The sequence below is a fragment of the Ctenopharyngodon idella genome, chromosome 17 (assembly GCF_019924925.1).
Source record: "Ctenopharyngodon idella isolate HZGC_01 chromosome 17, HZGC01, whole genome shotgun sequence".
NCBI lineage: Eukaryota > Metazoa > Chordata > Actinopteri > Cypriniformes > Xenocyprididae > Ctenopharyngodon > Ctenopharyngodon idella.
Window position 1 is genome coordinate 14159800 of NC_067236.1, and position 22303 is coordinate 14182102.

At 37.9% G+C, this 22303-nt stretch overlaps 1 protein-coding gene across 2 annotated transcripts; it reads right to left on the bottom strand.

The window, feature by feature from the left end:
- Window positions 1–83: 83 nt before the first annotated feature.
- atg2b (autophagy related 2B) lies at window positions 84–22297 on the bottom strand. Of its 2 annotated transcripts, none has more exons than XM_051869038.1 (43): window positions 22058–22297; window positions 21137–21326; window positions 20613–20775; window positions 19221–19373; window positions 19041–19143; window positions 18779–18941; window positions 18427–18606; window positions 17276–17372; window positions 16982–17155; window positions 16718–16869; window positions 15904–16015; window positions 15568–15811; window positions 14581–14737; window positions 14391–14483; window positions 13968–14156; window positions 13596–13869; window positions 12769–12877; window positions 12451–12658; window positions 12098–12240; window positions 11814–11971; window positions 11447–11619; window positions 11207–11354; window positions 10793–10992; window positions 10389–10469; window positions 10094–10200; window positions 9625–9717; window positions 9446–9516; window positions 9286–9362; window positions 9023–9193; window positions 8711–8843; window positions 7678–7880; window positions 7233–7462; window positions 7035–7149; window positions 6052–6243; window positions 5829–5930; window positions 5634–5712; window positions 4831–5044; window positions 4526–4595; window positions 3619–3701; window positions 3392–3513; window positions 3075–3229; window positions 2767–2916; window positions 84–2035 (listed from the first exon to the last, which is right to left on the bottom strand). In XM_051869038.1, exons 2-43 carry the CDS (start codon window positions 21296–21298, stop codon window positions 1805–1807), a joined length of 6234 nt encoding a protein of 2077 aa, XP_051724998.1. In that variant the 5' UTR covers window positions 21299–21326; window positions 22058–22297; the 3' UTR covers window positions 84–1804. The 2 variants fall into 2 exon arrangements, with proteins under 2 accessions (XP_051724998.1, XP_051724997.1); XM_051869037.1 differs by having other exon boundaries at window positions 11207–11357.
- Between the last annotated feature and the right edge of the window lie 6 nt (window positions 22298–22303).

The following is a 22303-nucleotide window of genomic DNA, read 5'->3' on the forward strand; positions in this document are numbered from 1 at the left end:
CATCAATCCTCAGAGATTACCACAGATGTTAATTGTTGGCCAATTTTCTGGCAATCGATGTTAAGTAGACACAATAAACAAGATGACATTAAATAATTTATTTCCCTTTCTTGATAATACATGCTTTTGTATAAACTGGGAAAATTACCTGTACATCTATGTACAAGAAATATTACCACTTGAACGAGAAAAAAAAAAAAAAAAAGTACAATAAATATTAACACATCATTTGACTTAGGAAGTGTTTGGAATATGAAGCTATAATTAGCTGTCATTTCTCAATTTTGTGGCATATCAAACTAACATTTACTCACACAAGAGCAATGATGTCATGAAGACAAAAAAAAAAATCTGTCAAACTACGATATTGATAATCATGAAGAACAGAATATTAAAATTCTTGTCTATTTGACAGTTTCAACAAAAAGGTAAACTATATAGACAATCTGTGTCAATCTAAAGAAAGATTAATTTCATAAGACTTCTTTTGTAATGCAGATGCTTAGGGAATGTCACTCAAGCAGATGCCGTCTTGACAGCTTAATAGAATTGTAAACAAAAAAAGAAAACTTCTGGGATCACTTAAGTACAAAGTGCAAGTGGTAAATAATAACCGCAAAACATTCCACGTTTGAAGACTAGTTTCTAACACAGTATCTGTAAGGAGAAACACTACACCATATTGAGTTACTTAAGCCATAGAAATCGATCCGGTGCAAATTAAGAGTCAGTGTCTTCCATTTAAATAGTTAAAAGTGTGGTTAGGTAAGAGATGATTATTGTAGTAGAAATAAAAAGAATGATGCTACTAAATGGCTCATTTTTGCCCTTTTGATAGTTTACAATAACTTGAGTATTTTTTAGGTTTAGATTTTAAATCTCACAAAAAACTGTCAAGAAATGGCACCCCAAATTCAAAAGAATAAAATAAAAAATATTTTTTTAAATTTTAGGATTATTTTGCACTAATATTATTTTAATCAAATTAGGCACAATTCTTGAATTCTCAGTTCTGCATGTGAGACAATATATGAATCAGCAGTAAAGTATACATCATAGCAGTATTTGTTGTAATTTAAGTTGATTTTATTTTTAACATTATAATATGACTGTTACAGTAATAAGAATATATGTGTGTGTGTGTGGGGGGGGGTTGCCTTTTGATTTTGGGGTGAAATATGACCCTGACTTTTTGTGAGATTCTCCCTTGCATCCAACATAAGACGTCATGACGTAACCAACACAAGTCACATTTTAAATTACTTGAATGCTGTTGTAATAGACCTGTTTAAAATTAAATGATGAGAAAACCCATGGCACAGAAATCTTGTTCCCTACAAGACACTACACCACCTCATTCATAAAACAGATAAACGTATGATATTAATAAACTATGACATGAAGGCACTACAAGGACGTTTGATAGGGGGCTGAGACGAGACAAATCTAGTTAAATCTACTCCAGCGGGAGCTGTGCGTCTCCAGTTCTGCGGCTCAATGACTCCAGTTACATTAAATGTCAAGCACAAGTGCTGTTGAGAAAAAAGCTCCAGTCTTTCTCCGATACTTCATTTGGGGGTTATATTTGTGCTATCACAGCCTCTAGCTGTCTGTCACTCAAACACCACGACCGCTTTAAACTAAAGCATAAGCAGCAAAACAGAAAAACTGGTCTCATATGATCTTTACAAGCATTAACACACCAATACATATAATCCAACACACATATCTGGGCTGAAAGGCCAGTATGAATATCAATTTTGATGTAATGCAGGCCAGCAGAGTAAATTTCAGTGAAGAGAGCTCACTCTTCTCCTAGGCGCCATTTTTGGGACTCTTCCTGACGTGCATCTGGCTGAATCTGGTTCCTCATGCCTCCCAGCACATTGGACGTTGCTTCTGTGGCAACGATAAGAGGTTTAACAACAGCTGGAGGAAGCTGCCGCAGGACTCCGCCCACAGCGCCTGTCATGCCCCTCTGTTCATGTTCACGTGTCGCAGTGTCATAAATGGTCAGAGCTGTGTCGGTAATGCCCTGCAAACACACAGTGCATAGGAACTGTTAATATAAACATACCACTATATACCTCAGTCACTCTTAAAGGGACAGTTCGCCCAAAAATGAAAATTCTGGTATTTACTCGCTCTGATGCTTCAAAAAGGTCATTAAGTAATCCATATGAATCGAGCAGTTTACTCCACGTCTTCTGAAAGGACATGATTGCTTTATCTGAAGAACAGATTTAATTTAGGCTTTTATTCACATATACACAAACCTCATTTGTTCTTGCACGTGATAAACATGTTTGAGCTTTTGTTTACCATATTTAATGTTATCTATGAATTTGTGTTGATCTATGCTATATGTGAATAAAAACCATTAAATCCGTTAATCATATAAACCCACAATTCATGTGGATTACTTTTATGATGTCTTTATGAACTTTTAGAAGGTAATGGAAATGGACTTTCAATGGAGGGACAGAAATCTCTCGGGTTTCATTAAAAGTATCTTTATTTGTGTTTCGAAGACAATGTGGATGAGTAAATGACAGTATTTTCAATTTTGGGTGAGCTATCCCTTTAAAGTCAAAATGAAAAGGCATTTACAACCCATTTATTTTCATTTCAGGGGGCTATTCCATAAAATGCTGATGAATTGTGCAATTGGGAATGAGCATTAAAAAAGTCAGTTATCTTTGATTTTATATTAACTTGCTAGGATTAAATGTACATGAGCCAAATAAGGGCACAAAGTGCTCATACCTCTTTTACTACGCTGTATGCCTTGGCCACTCCTTCTCTGAGGTCCACTGGCTGATGGGCCAGACAGTAATGTGAGTACCGTTTAATCTTTTTGGATTCTTTCTCATCTGGCACTGGAGAGACCATGTCATAAGCCGTTTCAGCAGCCGCCTACACAAAACACACAAAACAAATAAGTAGAGCAAATTTAAGTTTAATGTGATCAGGATGATAAATATAATATATCTATGTTCCTCTTCCATTGTCATATGTTGATGAAAACCTTCACACACTGCCACTAAAAGGAAGTAACACAAATCAGAGTTTACCTGTATTGTTCGCACCATCCGATTGGTGAGCTCCAGAGCAGCCATTGCGGTGGAGGTTCCGAAGGAAGCTGTGCCCCGTTGAAAGCCACGCACTATTCGTCCATCCTTACGGTACTGCTCAATTGGCAGCCAAACTAGATCCCTAAAACCCTGAACTATAGTTGCAACAAAGAGGAAACAATGCTTAACACTGAGAACTCTAATTAGACAACTTTATTTACATGGTCAATATCAATATTTGGTCAATAGTACTTTATAACAAAAGTACTTATTCAATTGCGGATGGAATAATGCGTGTACGAATGTGTTGTGCTAACCTAGCTGAACCAAGGAATGAATAGGCCCCACGCCTCCCAAAAGCCCTGGCAACTGGTTCTTCTTTATGTCATTTAGCCACTCATTAATGGCATATGAAAAGAGTTTGTCAACACCCAATAACCTGGAGAAGAAAAATCATCTTGAATAAATAGGCTCAAATAGATTTGTGAGGTAAATATAATAGATAGCATTTTTGAAAATGCTACATTTTTTTCATTTTTCTTACCCTTGTCTGTAACACAGGCGACGTAATTTAAGCTCTGAGCAGTTCAGTTGTGTCAGTCCAATCACAATACCAGCAAATGTGCCCTGTAGAAAATAAAAAGACACAAACATTATTTTATATACATTACAATTGTTTATTTACTAAGAGCAAATTAAATCTACAAGCTTGTTTTGTAACAAAATATTGTGTTACTTGACCCGTGCTTTTTATTTAGATGAAAATACAATTTATTACATCTAACAGTGCAGTTCAGGTATCAAGTGAGCTATTAACTCAGTAATCAGGGCCTAGAGAAAAAATAAGTTGTTTGACTGATTTGAGGGCCATTTACACGACACGGTTGTCAACTTAAAATCTGTAAAGATTTTATGTGTTTTGGCTGTTCATTTACACGACAGCGCAAACTTTTGAAAACTGGTTTCAAAGTGCAAGTTTTTGAAAACGATACCATTATTGTCTCTATTCAAACTGCAAAAACATGAAAACGGTGACGTCATGCATTTTATGTGTTCAGTCTATAAGCGCGTAGTCTCTTTACAAAGTGGCATCGCCAACTACTGGCCTGGCATGCAGAATACAGTGTTTTTAGTCAGAGATTGTTTTACACTGCTGTCGTCTGTAAGTGAAAAACGCAAAGGAAAAACTTTTCAGTTTTTTAGTACATTGTTGTTGTGTAAATGTACCCTTTGATTCATACCCAATAAAAGAGTTTTGTTGACTAATCATTGCATATATATTATGTCACTATGCTCTTCTAACAATTCACAAATTCAAAATACATAGAAAAATGACGGCAAATGTATTTGACATCACATTATTTTAATAAAGAATATATTCTGAATATAATATGGTGTTTAGCAAAAGAGTAAAACAATTTGTTGACATTTGGATTTTGTAGATAGCTCACCTGCTCCATGGCCATGTGTTTTCCATGGTAGTCTAATCGAATTGGCACCTCTGAAGTGAATCGGAACTCTCTGGAAAACAACATGAGCAATGTTTGGGGTAAATGTTTAATGTTGTAAATGAGAGGTGTCCAATCCTGCTTCTGGAGAGCCACCTTTATTTCCAGCCCTAATTAAAAAAAGCTGAAGCAGCTAATCCAGGACCACTAGAAAACTAAAGCTAGACATCTAATTTCTGGAGGAAAGTGGCCCTCTCACTGGACACCCCTGTTGTAGATGGGTATGAATACTGCTTCCTCTCACACACCTGAAGAATATGGGCTGATCTGTGAAAGATGTGGAGGCAGTGTCTGTCTCAGCAGTGCTGTCTTGGCTGCAGGTGCGGAGGAGGCTTGGACTGGCGCGGCTTTGTGTTGGCACTGAGATGATGGGCGCAGGGTCTTGAGCCGTTGCACCGTTGTACTTGGAAAAACTGCAGGAAACCTCCGGGCCAGGAGGCTTCTTCATTGATACACAGAATGCTACAATACAAATCAATAAATAGTCACATAGATGAAACAATTGCTTGCAGAACAGAACAGCTGTTGCAAGATCTAGCGAGCTGCCTTACTGTCTACTGCCTACATACATAGAAAGCAACTCTGCATGCCAAACAAACAGCGCTCCTCAAGAGAAGTGCATAGACCAACTTGAATATTAGTTTCAATGGCTTTGTCAGCATAAATAAAAATACAAAGTACATGCAAGCATTGGTATAATATTACAATTTTAATTCAGTAAATTTTATCAATGCTTTTCAATATTTAATTAAGTATATTGGCATTCAACTTTTCTTAAAATCATTTAGCTTTCAACCACCTGATTGCTGCAACATAATGTGGAAACGGTCAAAATGCCAGTGGTCACAGGAGTAAAACATAGTTAAGCAATTATCTCATGATATTTCTGTTTAATTACAAGAAATTTTGATTCCAACGTCCCAGGTAGTAACTACAGTAATTAGGACACGGTGTGAACGAAGAATAGACATCTTTTTAACTAGTGAACCTGCATTGCCATACAGAGTTAATGTTTCCAAGGTCGTCAGATACTTTGCATATCGATTGTTACCTTCCTGCTCTGGTGGGGAAAACAGTTCAACCTCTGCTGCCAGACTGGTGAAGAAGTTCTTCAAGAAGAACAATGCATCCTGTACAAAAAAAAAGTGACAAAAATGAGGGGCATCACTGACATTTAGTCATCAGTCTGAATTACGCTGTTAAAAATATGATTTGATAGGAGTTGTTGAACAGTTTTGTTCTGTACCTGATCAATGTTCAGACGGAGGGGCATTAGTGACACACGTAGACAGCACTCCTGAGGTGCCTGTCCTGCTTCCGCACATACGTGTAGGGCTCTGATGGTCAACTGATGTACACAGACAGCACATGCTCAGACGATATCATTTGATATTTTAGAAACCATACAAACCACCTCTAGATCATGTAATATATAAGATAATTATCTGTCTGTGTCTATTTAATCGTACCATGTTGGAGTGAGCTTTCCTGGGCATCTCTTTACTGGAGTACAGATAGAGGAACTTGTTCATCATAGAAGAGGCCAGCCTGTCTCGTATCTCCAGATCCTGCACTGAGAACACCTGTCTGGACACCGGCTGCTCCGTCAAAACGCCTGCCTCTGGAGCAATCTGAGGATACACTTCATGCTGGAACCGCACCTAATATAAGACATGAAGAAACCTGAGACTCGTGCTCACGACTGCACATGCTTACTGGCTGGTCTAGCCTGAAAAATGAGCTTTTTTTTAATGCTATTTGAACATAAGAAACAACATTTATGGGACAGTTTATGTCAGATTTTGTTGCGGATTTGAAATACGTTATTTAATTCTGAGTTCGGCCAGCAGCTTTTGAGATTTCAGGATTCCCCCATTCAAATAGATAGGACTTGGTCTTGGATGCCTGAAATTATGGAAGCTTGTTTGCACCACTGAATAAAAAATAAAAAGGTAACTGCGGCATTTTAGGTTTTCCTCAGAATTGGATTTTATAACTCGCAATTGCGAGTTTATATCTCAAAATTCTGAAAAGTCTGAATTGTGAGTTTATATTTCGCAATTGTGATTAAAAAAAGAAAAAGTCAGAATTGTGAGATAAAAAGTCGCAATTATCCTTTAATTTTTTTTATTCCGTGGCGGAAACAAGCTTTCATATGAAATAGTTGCCCAGAGGCGTTGCAAATATGGTCGCAGAGTGAACAGACTTTCCTTGAAATGGGCCGTTATACCAAAGGGCTGCTGAATGCTTGATCCTGATTGGTTGACGGACTGCCTTGCAATTATTTTCCAGTAAACGCACAACTATGAAGTAGTTCCAGGTCTGTAGACCACTTTTCGGTTCCATATCACTTTGCCAAATTATTTAAGTTATTTCAAAGCATCTTAAGCATTATATTCATGTTCATATATTAAGCAGGCAGATGATTAAAATACTCAAATGTTTCTCTGACCTTACTGAGTTGAATCTCCATCAGAACATCAGGGTTTCTGCCCCATCCTCCAGCACGGGAGCCTCTTCTCACCTGTCTTACAGGAGTCTGTGATGGAGAACTGTGAGGAGTGCACCTAGACACACGAACAAACATGCTCTCTGAATACACACTTATAACACATGCAGTTTTTATATGAAGCATGACCTAATTATGTACCCTTGACTGCGAGCTGGTGATGAGGACAGTGCGCCACCGCCAAAGTCCTTTCCTCCGTAGAGGTGCCACACTACAGAGATCTCTTTGACCAGGTATCTGATTTCCGGCACAGGGAAATGAAGCGGCCCCTTATTCGAGGTGCTGCCCTCCAGGGGGACACTGAAATGTTCTTCCTTCACCAGGATAGGTTCAGAGGTTAGCTTCTTTACCACAGGCTCCTCATCCCGTTCCTGATAGGCAAAACACTTTTAATCAAGTAATGCATACACTAATTAAGATGTCTATGTTAAAGAACAGTTCACCAAAAAATGTGAATAACGTCTTGAAATTCAGTCAGTTCTTCACACAAAGCTATTGTATTTCTTCAAAAGAATAAGAGACATGCATACGTAAATACTTTTATCTTTCATAAATGCTTGAAATATGTATGAAATAAAGATCTCACCTCTATTCTAGAGCCCGGCGTGTCCAGGATGCAGAAGTCATCAGAGTCGTGGACCACAGAGGGGGCAGGGGGAGAGATGAGTGGGGAGTGCAGGGTTGGGTACGTGGGGCTCGGGTCCTGCCCCAGGTTTCCACTCTCATCAGGGAAAAGGAAGAGGTCAGAACGGGGTGGCTCATGATCATGTGAATGGTCTTCGTTGATACCTATACAAAAGACAGATACAATGTGAGCAGTATTATTCACATACTATTATAGTATTTATTAATATTTTTTTTATTTAGTTTTTTGTAATCTTTTTATGTGCTTTTGTAATTTTTATTAGTTTATGTTAAATATTTTTATTTAGCTTAAATTTATTTTTATTTCAGTTTTAGTCATTTTAGTACTTCAACTTCTTTTATTTCAGTTAGCTGCCAAGACTTTATTAATGAACAAAAATTATTTTTAATAGTTTAATTAACAATAACAACAATATGAGGCATATAAATAGAAAAAAAATATTTTAAGATAAGAGGAAAAAGACATGGATGCATATAGTTGTAACCATAACACAAAAAGTTTTACAGTCAACATGAAATCAAAATGTCACCCTATTTACTTCCAATATGCACCTTCCTGGTCTAAAATCACATTCACACAGCAGCAGAATACGGATGTCAGAGTTGAGTCCTCAACTACATTCTTCCAATTCTCTGAAAACTCACACTGTGTGAATGGAACCGGACTGAACAAAGTTACCTGTCACGTCATACAGTGTAAGAGAGCCGCTCTGTGCTGCACAAATGCGTGTCTACCATGTGTTGCAGGTTTTTGTGTGTGGTATTGCTTTCGGTAACTTGTAGCAACGGAGATATGAGCTGTGTGCAATTTGAAGGTTTTAGATTCAGTCACTGTTCTCCACCGGTTCTGCTCCCGTCAGTTTTTTGTTCAATGTTGTTTAATGTATGGCTTTAAAATAAGTGCCAGACTGAAAAATTTGGAAAAGCCAATCACCACAAAAAAAAAAAAAAAAAAAAAAAAAGTAGAGTCTGACCGTTCTGTTGCAGCATATGGCTCTGCAGGCTGTCTGTCTCTTCCATTGCATCACTCATCAGATCCTGAAGAATCTGCTGCTCCGCTTCAGGAAGTAGAGGTGCCGGAGCTGGTGGGCGGCTCGCTGCTTCTGTCTGGAGAACATTAAACGTTCATCATGACAACTATAGCTCAAATAAGCTAACAACTACTCAACTATCAAAACATTTGGCAAGGTTGTCTGATAATAATTACTTTGATAGTTTGATTTTAAATATTAAGCATAATGGAATGCGTCACTGTTGATTTTCTGTAGAGTTTCAATTGAACTGACCTTAACCCTTTGTTTAGTGCTTCTGCGCTTGGCCTCCTGTCCAGAAGGGGGCAGGAGATCTCCATAGCTGGCTATGTACTGAATAAGGTTCATAAGAGCGGCACAGGAGTCTGAACAGGTGCGAATGTGAATAACATCACTTGAGCAACGCAGCTCAAACCTTGGCTCTGTCTACAGAGACATAAATGGCACAAGATAAAGATATTGGAACATTTTGCATAAGAGGGTAGACAACTTTTTGTTTTAACGGAGGACTTTCACACCATTTTGCCATCTGCTCCTGGTTTGACTGCAGTGATCCTCAGTTCCAGAGTCCCCATATCAACCACCTGCACATAATCTAAAAACATAAAAATAAGAAAATGAAACCAGAGTGCTCTGTAGACATATTCTGAAACAGCACAGATGAGTAAAACTGCACACCTCGTGCCAGATTAACAGACACAGCGTTGATCTTGTCAGACAGAAACAATGCAGCTTCATCTAAAATTATTCTATGAGGGAAGAAAGCATAAACAATTAGAGAAAAGTAACTAGGAAATGTTCAGTTATAGACAGAAAAATATTTCAAGAACTGATGTTGCATCAATGTAAGTTTTTACCTCAAACTGGAGGAAGAGTGATCTAAAGACACACTGCTGGAGATGCTAAAGGTCTCCACAGTCAGCAGAGATCTCACAGGTAAATACAAAGGTCTGGAGAGAGAAAACTACTGCTTAGATCAAAATGGTCTTTTAACAGAAAAGCACAAATACTTTCTGTGCAGACTATGAGGATTGGATTCTAACAAACAAACAAGCAAACATCTAATATTAAAGTTGAAATTATTTAAAAAAGAGCATCACAAACACCTTTTACAGTAAAGTTTGTTATGTTCTAAATAAAAACAACATATGTTGTTCAAAATTAATACAAAATGAATTTGGACACTTTTTGATGAAGTTCTGAGCCTCGTGTGTTTGTAGATTCATCCATTTAAAGTGTCCAAACAGTTTTGGGAGGCACCGTTTTCTCTTTAAATACTGGATAGATGTATTGGAAAAGATGCTAGAATCTAGGTAAATACATCACCTATAATCCAGGGAGCAGCTCCATAGATGCAGGTGGAGGGTGGACACAGATGAAGGGGGTGTGTAGCCAAGCACCGGCTCATCTGACACATTTAAAAAGTCAACTATCTACAGTGGAAATACAACCAATAATGTTTAGCACAGATAAATTAACTACAGTCTTATTCAGAAATTACTTAGTCAAATTGATAATAATTGAGTCAACATCTCATTTATCAGTACAACTTTTTAAGATGTCCACAATCCAATTTGGCACGGTTTTGTATATATTATTATTATTATATTATTTTTATTACCTGGTCATACCAGCCCAGACTTGAAGGCACCACTCTGTGTTCCAGTGTGACTCCCCTCATGCCAATGGCTATGAGAAACTCCTGAAAATACAGGAGTTTAAAAACAATAATATTATGAAATAGTATAACAATTTTAATAACTTTTAACATTTTAAAAACGTTATTATATTTTTCAGGATTCTTTGATAAATAGAAAGTTCAAAACAACAGAATTTATTTGAAATAGATTTTTTTGTAAAAATGTAAGAAATCTTTACGGTCACTTTTAATCAATTTAATGCATCCTTCCTGAATAAAAGTATTCATTTCTTTAAAAAAATATATCTTACAGACCCCAAAGTTTTAAACAGTATTTTATGTTGAAATTTTAAACAGCATTTGTCTATGCCAGTTATGTGGCTTACCTTGACGTTGCGCTCAGTGTTGTGGGAGGAAATTTTAACAGCGACAGACAGCATGCTGTGGGGCTCCAAACTGAGCCCTTCAGAGGGAGACGCCCTCTCTGGGGCAGATTCAGACGCATACATAACACGCTCTAGCCAAAGAGGACGCGTCCTGCAGGGCAAATTAACACTCCACTCAGGGGCATCCCCTTCCACCGTGCCTGAAGAATTAGATACACAATGATGAGGGGGGAAAAAAAGAAAAATCATCATACATACTTATTAATCCTAAATATGAGATATGAGAGAAAAACAGTAGGAGCATATATTTCTGTTTACACAGTAACAATAATGTACCAGGAATCAATATAGACCATAATATAACTTAACTGAAAAACAACAGGTAAAACTACTCAAACAAAATTTTTTGTTTACCGTGGTGATAGAGGCAGGCCTGAGATGTGTGGAAGCAGACATAATGCTGGTCTTTATAGCCTTCATGTTGCGTTACGCCAAACAGCGTCCCGTTTTTCACCTCCATCCAGAATTCACCATGTTTTTTTTGTAACACACTATTATCATCCTGCTGGAAGAATTGGCATTCATAACATAAAGCCATGTAACCATCACTTGACTCAATATTGAAGCACTATCTTTGCGATGTTGGTGTAATACCTTTAAGTGTGTGTGCAGAGCTAGCAGACCATGGTTAACAGACAGGACGATGGAAAAGAGGCTCTGAGAGTTCTTAGGCTGCATCTTACTCCTCTTCTTCCTTCTGTTCCTATAACCCAGTTCAGCAGGGGTGTAATACTGCAGAGTCTCTTCCTCAGAACCACTCTCTTCCTCTTCACACACATAATGAGAGAAAAAAAAAAAAAAAAACAGAACAAAAGACCAACAAACACAGAATGACAGATTATTACCTGAAAACAACATCTTTCCAAGAATAAGTGCTGGCAGTAGTATCAAAAAGCATGTTAATGCTTTTTTTAGTCTGATATTAAATATTCAAGTGAGCAGAAGGGGAAATGATCTTTACCCTCTGGGCCAGTAGATCTAAACTGACTGAAGCTGTCTTTACTGTACGTGTTGATGAGTTGACTGGCTACAGACAGGCCCACCCCATATGGGATGTTCTCCACTGTCTCGACTGGAGATGGAGCTGTGGGTTCCCATAGCAGCAGGTCGTTATTAATCCTGGTACAAAAAAAGGACATGGTAGCTGAAACTCACAAGAACATGAATATGAAATTTTTAATGATGTAGATTTATAAAGACAAAGCTGTGAATTTGAAGTTTTCTTCATGCATTAATAATAATTACCTGTTGTGTAGTTTCTCATAAAAGTCTTTATTGGGCAAAGAGAGCTGCACGTTAGGGAAAAACAGCTCAAGGATGTAGCGGGAGTTGCTTATGGTTTTATCTTGGAATTCCGTCATCTCCACCACGTCTCCTGGGATGACCATCTGCATGAGGCGCAAAGTTATTATCCATAATTAATAATTACTATTTATAAGTCTATGTAGAAATTATATTATATTATATTATATTATATTATATTATCCAAAAAGAAAAATAGTTAGAAATTAAAATACAAAAAAAAAAAAAAAAAAAAAATCTAAACACATAAAAAAATAAAAAAATAAAAAATTTCAGAGAGAAAATAATCACCATACCTCCTCATTCTCATACATGACACGTCGTGAGGAGAAAGGGGATGGCTCAGGTTTGCCAAAATCGCACACATCCTTCAGGGAGTGGGCGGCTCCTTCTTCTTCCTCCTCTTCCTCCTGTGAGTGACCGTCTGCTTCTTCTTCCTCTTCCTCAGCTGTTACACGCTCTAAGATGGAGCGCACAGCCTTGGGGTTCACCTTCAAAACCACTCTGAATGGGTATTGAGCAGAAAATATTTTAGTTTCTGTATCTGGATGAATCTTATCAGTAAAGATCCACAGAATGACTATGAACTAAACAGGATACACAGAGCAGTTTACCTGGGCCAGTCGAATTTGCCACAGTCAGACGATGTCATATCCTCCTCCATGGTGTTAGCTACTCGTAAGAACCTGGCTGCAGGGTGATCTTTGTCTTTTTGGAATGACCCTAGTGTAACAGAAAACACATTGTATGGTTAAATGTGTTAAAAACCAACCATTCTAATATTCTCTGGATATTATGTTATGAGGTTTTGTATTGCAATATCATATCTCCAATTACTTTTATACTCTAAGAAATGTAAAATTAAATTTAAAAAAAAATCTCCCATTGACTTACATTGTTAGATTGTGCACAAATCTAGCCAGCACAGATGACATAATTGTAAAATTTGCATATTACAATTTACTGTAATTGTAATATTTTAAAAATTACTATTTGAATTGTTATTTCTTTTATATATATATATAGATGATAGATAGATAGGATAGATATAGATATAGATATATAGATACATATATATTTATATGTACACAAAATTGGTCTTTTCTTTCAGGCATCTATTAAACCATCTATTGGTGCCATTATACTGCAAAGGCAGTGTTGTGTTGATTCTTGTGCACAGACCAAAAAAAAAAAAAAAACACATACAGAAACCTTTAGGAAACGAAAATCTAGCTCACATAAAATATGGTTTATTCTTTGTAGAAAAGAAGAAGTGAAGCTTGTGTATAAAAGTATCTCTGCATCCTGTATGTGGGGGACGCTGCAGAGGAACATTTAAAATCAGACAGCTTCCTCATCCAATGATTACTTTCAGAATTCACTCAAAATGCAAAGCTGGAAGATTATTTTTGGCATGATCAAGTTGTTTGTAAATTAGTACCGCTGAGCTCTTTGAAAGTGAGCTCCATCTTGGTCTGCTCTGATGAGTTTCCTCCAGTGAACTCCGTTTTAAGCTCCAGATCCTCCAGCTCCAGCTGCAGCAGCTCTTTCTGCAGGGACTTCTTAAACCAGGGGCCCCTTTCCTGATCGGAGCGCAGGTCTGGGATTGGAAACCGCACCACTAGCACCAGTAGAGGTGCATTTATTGACACAGACACGTGGCAGTGCGCTGGGGTGCGACTATCATCCAGGAAGACCTCTGCAAAGGCTTTGTGCTTGTGAGGAAAGCACACAACGACAATAAGATGCAAAATTATATAAAAGTAAAAGAAAGTAAATTAATAACAGGGAGATAGTCACTAATGTTTCTCACCAGACTGACATGTTTATTGTAGGAGGTGTACATGTGAGATGCCATCATCTCTGTTGTAACCAGTTTCTGAGGCTGTAGTAGGGAGTTGAGCCTGTCCACAATGCTGACGTCACACTCTGAGCGCACTTTACCCAGCTCCACCTGCAAATCTGCCTTGCGAGGTACAGTACTCAGGCGTACCTGCCCACCCTGATTAAAAAAAATGTTGGACCATGTTTACTGTCTGCTGTAAGTGACTAGATTTGTGATTAATTTGAAGTATAAAAAGTAAAAATCAAACAATTAATGTAACTAGTAAAATATCATATAAATGGACTAGTCAAGAACATAATAATGTGGTCAATTACTTTAGTATGAAGAAGTACTCTAATCAGCTCCAAACAACACTTCTAAGGAAGTTGTTGCAATATTTCAGGCAGTTACCTGTGGGCCTCTGCGTTCTGTTAGTTTGTAGTGTAAATGTAGGCATGTAGGAGGGGGAGACTCACTACTGGCTGGGACATCAAATGCAAGAAGCTAATGTTTGACACAGAAGAAAAAATAATTATTATTATTATGTAAAATAACTATTCTGTGCGCATACAACATTTGTTAACAGAGGAAAAAAAAATACCTCTGTGTACTGGGCTCCACTCTGTGTAGTGTGGCTGTCAGTAGAGTACAGGCATTCCAAAAGCTCCACCTGACTCAGAGTGAGATCCGTGTTCAGCGTACGTACACTGGAGCCTTGGCAGTGCTCGTATGTCACCTTTAATCCCTGACCAATGAACCTGAAGATGAAGAAAAATGCATTTTAAATGTTCTGCTATCTTCAATGGCACCTTAAAACACATACTCTCTAAAACATAAGCAAAAGTGAAGTAGGGAGTTCCACAAGGCTCTGTCTTAGGTCCTTTCTTGTTATCTTTATACATGCTTACATTAGGATTCATGACTTTATCTTTTGCTTTCATTGTTTTGGTGATGACTCACAGGTTTAAATTTCCTTGACCCATTAAAAATTTCAGTTTTTCCAGTCAATGGAGTGCATTGAGGGCATTAAAGACTGAATGTAAAAGTTATTGCGGTCCCACCTCATCTTTTTTGTGAACTCACATCCAATGTCATCCATTCAAGATTATCTAAATATTGATAATTGCAAGAAGGCTGATAACAAAATAATAAGCGACCATTCTTATAATGCTCTGTATTAAGTTTATTTTGCTAAAACATGCCTATGGGCTACGCCACAGAGTCTTGGTTTCTCCAGTTTTCTTCCTCATCATAACTAAAGCAGGGGTCTCCAAACTCAGTCCTGGAGGGCCACTGTCCTGCAGAGTTTAGCTCCAACCACAATTAAACACACCTGAATCAGCTAATCATGGTCTAATTAGGCATACTAGAAACTTCCAGGCAGGTGTGTTGAGGCAAGTTAAACTCTAAGCAGGATAGTGGCCCTCCAGGACTGAGTTTGGAGACCCCTGATCTAAAGGGTTTGGAAGCTATTTTGTTTTTGTTTTTTTGTTTGTTTTTTTAAAAAAGCTCTATTAATTAAACTAAGCAGAGAGATATGACGAACATTTTTAATTCTATGTTAAAAGGTTAAGAAGTAAAAGCTTACCTGAGATGATCATGTGGACAGGCTTCATCAAAGACAGTTCGTGATTGGAGGAAACCACCAGCAGGGAGTTGATTTACAGACAGAATACGGAAAAACTCTGAGGCCATTGGTGCAAGATGGCTGCGGGAGGAGTCTGAAGGTGGGAGGGGATCGATATGGAGAACAGACAGGCAGAGATTGCCCACTGTCAGCCTGAGAACCAGCTCAGGCCTGGACTCGTCACAATGGCCTTTAGAAGGATGAGCTGGAGAGATCACACATAGGGTATACAATTGATTAAAGATAGTCATAAGGTCAACAATTACCATAAATCATAAAGATGATGATGGGACTCACATGTCTGCCGTATCAACTTGTGGGTAAGCTGAGAATCTCTAGAAAGTTGAGGTGTTTCATTTATCTGTTTCTCCTTCTGTCTAGGAACATCCATGTATTCATCCCACACCGTCTAGGGAAGTGTCAAAAAATGTTTTACACTTGCAATATCTTAAAGTATGTAAAAAAATGTATGTTAAAATACATTCTCTTAACCCAGTTTATCGTTCATTGACTGCTATTAGTATGACATTCATGGGTTTTTCTCCCCCAAACAAGTGTAAACATTGAAACCCCAGGCACCATCTAAACAATGAGAGCAGTCCGCTCAGATCTGTCAACCTCTTTCCAGCTCAACCAATAGAATGAGTTTGGGGCATGGATACTGTAGCAGGCTGAGCCAGAGGGTGTTTAGCCGGTGTGGGACCATGGTTCACTTTTTACATGGGAAAAGGCATAGAGTTTTGGGTACAGTGCAGATGCATTGGATGGGATTATTATAAGCGAGATGCTCACATTCGTTCTAGACAGAGTGTTAGCCTACTCAACTGCTAACTCAAGACACATAGCAACACAGCTAAAGTATTCCTATTATGTACTTTTATTAGTAGCTTACCTTTACCTGTTAAGATATGCTGTATTTGTGATGTGACACATAAAAGGGGCGTTTGCAAAATATGCTGTGCTTTTGTAATGGTGCCACTAGTGTCATAAGAATTACATACTTCACCTTTAATAAATGGTGACCCCATCAACCATTTAAATGAATGAACGGTGACACAATCTATCATTTAATACTACTTATACATCACAGTGTTCAAAAGCCAAGACTTACAGTTACATTTCCAGATGGCGACTCCCCCAGGGAGGCGGAGTAGTTGCTATTTACAGACAAATCCAGATCCACCGTGGGTGGATCCCCAAGAGGAGGCAGAGATGATAGGCTATGTGACATGTCCATATCAGCCATGGAGAAAAAGACGTCCTCTGTCCAACCAATAAGAAAGATACAAATTAAATATTTAGAGTTAGAGATATGCAGACATTGTGCAAAAGCAGAATGTACTAAGAAGTAAAAGATGTGCTGTGCTAAACTAACCTCTGCTGGACACCGTTCTGGTGGTCTGGCTTTCAAACAGGTCCTGGTCAGTGGCACCTGTTATGGTGTCTTTCTTCAGGCAGCGGTTGAGCTCCATGTGGAGGCGATACTCATCCTCCTGCTGCATGGGCCGACTCTTTCTGTCCTTTCCTATTGCAGACCACTCCTGCCCGGCTGTATTCCAATATAAAAAGTCGGTCACATTCACTGGAAACCATTTATCACTCACTTTATTCAATGAGGGACACATATTGCCAAATCATGAATAAAAAATTATTTAAAAAAAAATGTCACCTGAGCTGGAGAAGACCCCAAACATGTCCAGTAAGAGGTGGACTTGTTGTGGTGAGAGCAGCATGATTAGAGAATCAAACTGCCCGTCAATATCCAACTGTGAACAGACCAGCCATTAAATCTTGCTATTAAAAAATGAATTATGTCTTTTATTTTGACTACTCTGTCCATTCAGAAATACACTTAAGACACAGCTAAAAATGTATAATTGAATTAGATGATAAAACATCAAGTGGTATTTTTTTAAAAAGACAAAAAAAAAAAAGTTTATGCATTTCATTTTGAACAACGTTTAGACAAAATTTAGACAAAAAGCATTTGAATATTTTCTAGTTGTCAAATGTGGTGGAACACATTCACTCAAGGAGTGACCAATGCGACAAAGGAAGCTAATCTGTGCAATACCTTTATAGCCAGCTAGAATTCAAATTAGTGTATATTAGAGCTGCACAATTAGTCATTAAAAGATTGCAATCTCAATTCAAACACCTACGCAATCTCATTCCTAAATAACAATGAATTTGCCTGTGTCTATTAAACCTTTGACAAAAATCACACCGGAACATCTGTGAGCCAGAGAGAGCAGTTGTCATGTACAGTATAGGTATGAAACAAGCTATTTTCAACCACACAGTTTCGTTATTTCTGTGTTATAAATATTCATATTATCACAGAAGTACAAGGATAAAAGTTTATAGTTCAGATATAAACACTGATGTTTACGGTAGCAATCAAAATAGAGCAAATCACCTTTTGAAAGTAACAACGCTTTAAATAACGACTGTATCGATTACACTGTTACGCCACCAGGTGGCGACAAGTGACTTAAAAATGTCATTGAATCATTCACTCAAAAGATTTGTTCAAAAACGCTGATTTATCCAGTAATGAAACAAGTGAAATATAATGAGTGAGTCACTGAATCATTATTCAAACAGTTTTTTTTTTTTAATAATTCCTTAAACATTTTAAATAGCAATTGACATTTTGTCAGAACCTCTAATAAATTACATGTTATTTTGTTTAGCTGTCTGTTCATAATCGTGTGAGAATCGTGATCTCTATTTGAAACAAAAAAATCGTGATTCTCAATTTAACCAGAATTGTGCAGCTCTAGTGTACATTAACTGTACGGTACTGCATGTACTCACCTTAGCTCCGGGCATAGCTTCATTCTGCTTCAGAACCACGGACAGCTCCAGTTTCCCACTAAGGCAGCACACCTGCACTGGTTCGAATGGTGTACTGGAAGACACGGGCTCTGGGAACTGAGGGTGAGGCTCACAGATGATTTTTGGGTTCCAACTTGGTGAAAGCTTGGGTTCAACCTCCTTTAATGTATAAAAAGCATCTTAGTCTTAGTGGGCTTTGGAATTGTACTGGTAAACAGCTACAAAAAAAACTGTGAAATTACTGTACTGCTATATGGTTAAGTTAGGCTTAGGTTGCACAACTATGATTGTGCAAGATGATTTTTGATTATAGCAGAGCACATAAACTCACTGTTTGAGTGGGGGATGATTTAGGGCCAGCACGTGCTGACTCTGAAAACTCATCCCAGAACACAGAAGCTCCGTCCAGAGTGAGGTTTTTATGTGCAAATGTAGTAGGCTGATGGATATTGACACTGGAGCCCTCCTCCACACTCTCATCACAGTAAACCATTCTAAATATCACAAAATGTGCAGACAGCATGGTGATGATTAAAATGAAAGCATATCGTGTTGTTGTGTTGAAAATATTTAGTTACAGCTTTAGAACTTACTTATTGATTCGAAGTTCGAGGGCAATGCCAGTTTTAGAATTTTCAGGAATGTGTTCCATCCGCAGGACAGTATCCACAAAAGTGACCTTGACTCTTCTCAACACTAACAGAGAGAACAGGGAAAGGTTGTCAAAAAACAATAAGTAAATAAAAATTTGTGGTCTACTGGAAGAGACATACCTGTCTCAATAGTCTCGGCAAACTTTTCCAGACCCTCCAGAGGTTGGAAGCTCTCTCCCTGTTCATCAGTGAGTCTTTGGCTTAGACACTCTTTGGCCAGCTGCATACTGCTGGTCATAAAGCTGGACCAGCACATGGGCTCCATGCCTGATGCTAAAAAAGATTTACAATAGGATAAGATACACAACATTAAAGGGTTAGTTCACCCAAAAATGAAATTTCTGTCATTAATTACTCACCCTCATGTCGTTCCAAACCTGCAAGACCTTTATTCATCTTCAGAACACAAATTAAGATATTTCTGATGAAATCCGAGAGTTTTTTTTTATCTCCCATAGAAAGCAATGAAATTACCACATTCAAGGTCCAGAAAAGTATTAAAGACATCGTTAAATTGTCAATGTGACTACAGTGGTTCAACCTTAATGTTATGAAGCGACGAGAATACTTTTTGTGCGCAAAAACAAAACAAAAATAATGACTTTATTCAACAATTTCCTCTCTACCCTGTCATTCTCCTACACAGTTTATGTTGAAGATACATTGCAGCGCTTCCGTGTTCTACGTCGCTTCATAACATTAAGGTTGAACCACTGTAGTCACAATGACTATTTTAACGATGTCTTTATTACTTCTCTGGACCTTGAATGTGGTAAATTTGTTGCTTTCTATGGAAGATAAAAAACATCTTAATTTGTGTTCCGAAGATGAACGAAGGTCTTGCATGTTTGGAACGATACAAAGGGTGAGTAATTATTGACAGAAATTTCATTTTTGGGTGAGCTAACCCTTTAAAGTAGTCATAAAATGGAAATTCACTTCAGTTCACTTCACAATTTGTTCATGCACATTTCATTAAAAAAAAAAAAAAAGACCTTGTACTTTTTAATCAAAATGTCATAATTGGATCTTCCGGGAAAAGGACTTCTCTCTCATAATGTACCTTCTCTATTAATTAATTTTGGATAAATGCCCCTTGGATTCAGATCTGCTTCCATCTAATCAACAACCAATGGATAGAACCAAATCCCTGCCCAACACTTTTTTCTTTTTCAGTAATCTGTTTCTCTGACGTACATCAAATTACGAAAGAAATGATCTGTTAGCACTCCCCTTACATCTCAACTTTATATTAAAGATGGTCTTGCCAGAGAAAAATTATTATAGAAAAAAATAGTATTATAAAATAATTTTTGTATTAAAATTACTATACAACAGAAAAATAGATCATTAGACATAAATAGTATACAATATAAACAATATAAACTATTAAATACAAAATATTACAGGGTGAAGATATCATAAATGAGAATAAACTTTGTAAAATGTGCAGCACTGTCAAGTTTATGGCATATCATCTAAAAAGAAAACTATTTCAAAGATGTTTCCTACCTATTCGAGGTCTTGGCCTGAACACCATCTCCAAGCCCCTCACTTCCAGTGCGCAGTTGTCCTGGAGCAGTGAGGCCCATGGCACAGTGAGAGAAATGGCCTGGATGAAGCCCTCACTCACCTCAAATGGTGCATCCACAGACTCCAGGATCTCATTCAGGGACTGAAGATGCATGAAACATGAAAGTCACAGAAGGTAAACTATGAATAATTTTTGGTGGTTATTATGGAGATGGGTTTAAAATACTACTGTGTAATGCACTCTCAGTAATATCTGGAAACGGAATGTCAGATTTCCTTGGTGCTAGACTCAGATAGGATATCTTTTAACAAATTTCAGAAGTTTAATTATGTGTTCAACCTATCTGTTCATGTCTATTCTGTATCTCTGGCTATTTTCATGGCAAGAAAAAGGTATGGCAAACTATCAGATAACCCAACAACCCAACATTGGAGCTGATTGCATGGAGTTTGTTCCGTATGGAATCAAATATGGGTCAACAGCACAAAAGTAGAGAACTTACCCATTTGTCCAGCGGCACTTGAGCAAGTGAGCCCGTGCCTTGATAGAGGTCCAGACTAAGCTGGTCCAAACTGAGCTTCTCCTGGAGAAAATTTCCAAGATATCGATGCAGCAGGTACCTGCAGGCCCGCTTCTTAATAGACTCAGAAAATGGCCAAGGCATCTTGACCAGCTCTTGGGTTCAGTGTGTACTGAAACACATTAGGACATCCAAGGTATTAAATGCCACAGACTAAAGAGCATTTTACTGTAAGCTGCAATGAATAGAGTGGTTTGGTAGCATAGTTTGTATCAAGATGGAACAGTTAAAAATAACATACAGATTAATACACACAAGCATAAAAAATCCTCATGGAAAAGAGTGATCTTTATTTTCAGGGACTCTGACATTGTTTTGCTGAAAACGCACCCACACAATTATTCGGTGAAGAGCTGTTGATGACAATGACTCAGTATAAATACATGTTCTGATTCTAGCTGACTAATGTAGACCTCCAACTGATGTGGCGGCTGTCTGAACCAATTACAAATGTTGAACTAGTAATTCAATACACTGATGCGCGAAGGACTGTTAGAGCCTGAGATTACCTGGCAAACCTATCAATTCACTGCAAATAACTGGCATTTAGCTATTCAATGCCTTTACAGCAACATCAGAAAGTGTGGTGATGAGCTCATTTTAAATGACTTGCAGTTAGTTATTTGTCTGGCATACCTGACGTTGCTATCTGACCCCATATCTACATGTACAGTATAGTGACCACCAGTGTTTGCGCAATCCCTTTAAGGTTGGTGAGTTTGTTTTTTAGCAGCTAACAATGCCAAATCACGGAGAGACGCTGCACAACAGCAAAAAGGTTTACCATTTGTTCGTATATACCTTGGTCATTCAAAATAAGAATGTCAAAGAAAAATAACTCACCTGTATTATAAAATAGCTGACTAACCGTTGTTCCTTGGCTTAGGGTGAACTAGCATGCTGGCTAAACACAATCCTTTATACCTTCATTCAAGTTAGTCTCTTCTGCTGATGCATCGCTCAGTAATAACACCTATGTTCAACTGGAGATGGTAGTCTTCATGCGCATTATAAGTCAGGTCGTGTGAAAGCAGCATCTCTGATTATAAGGCTAATGATGGTGTTTACAAACACGCTCGTGACTGCGCA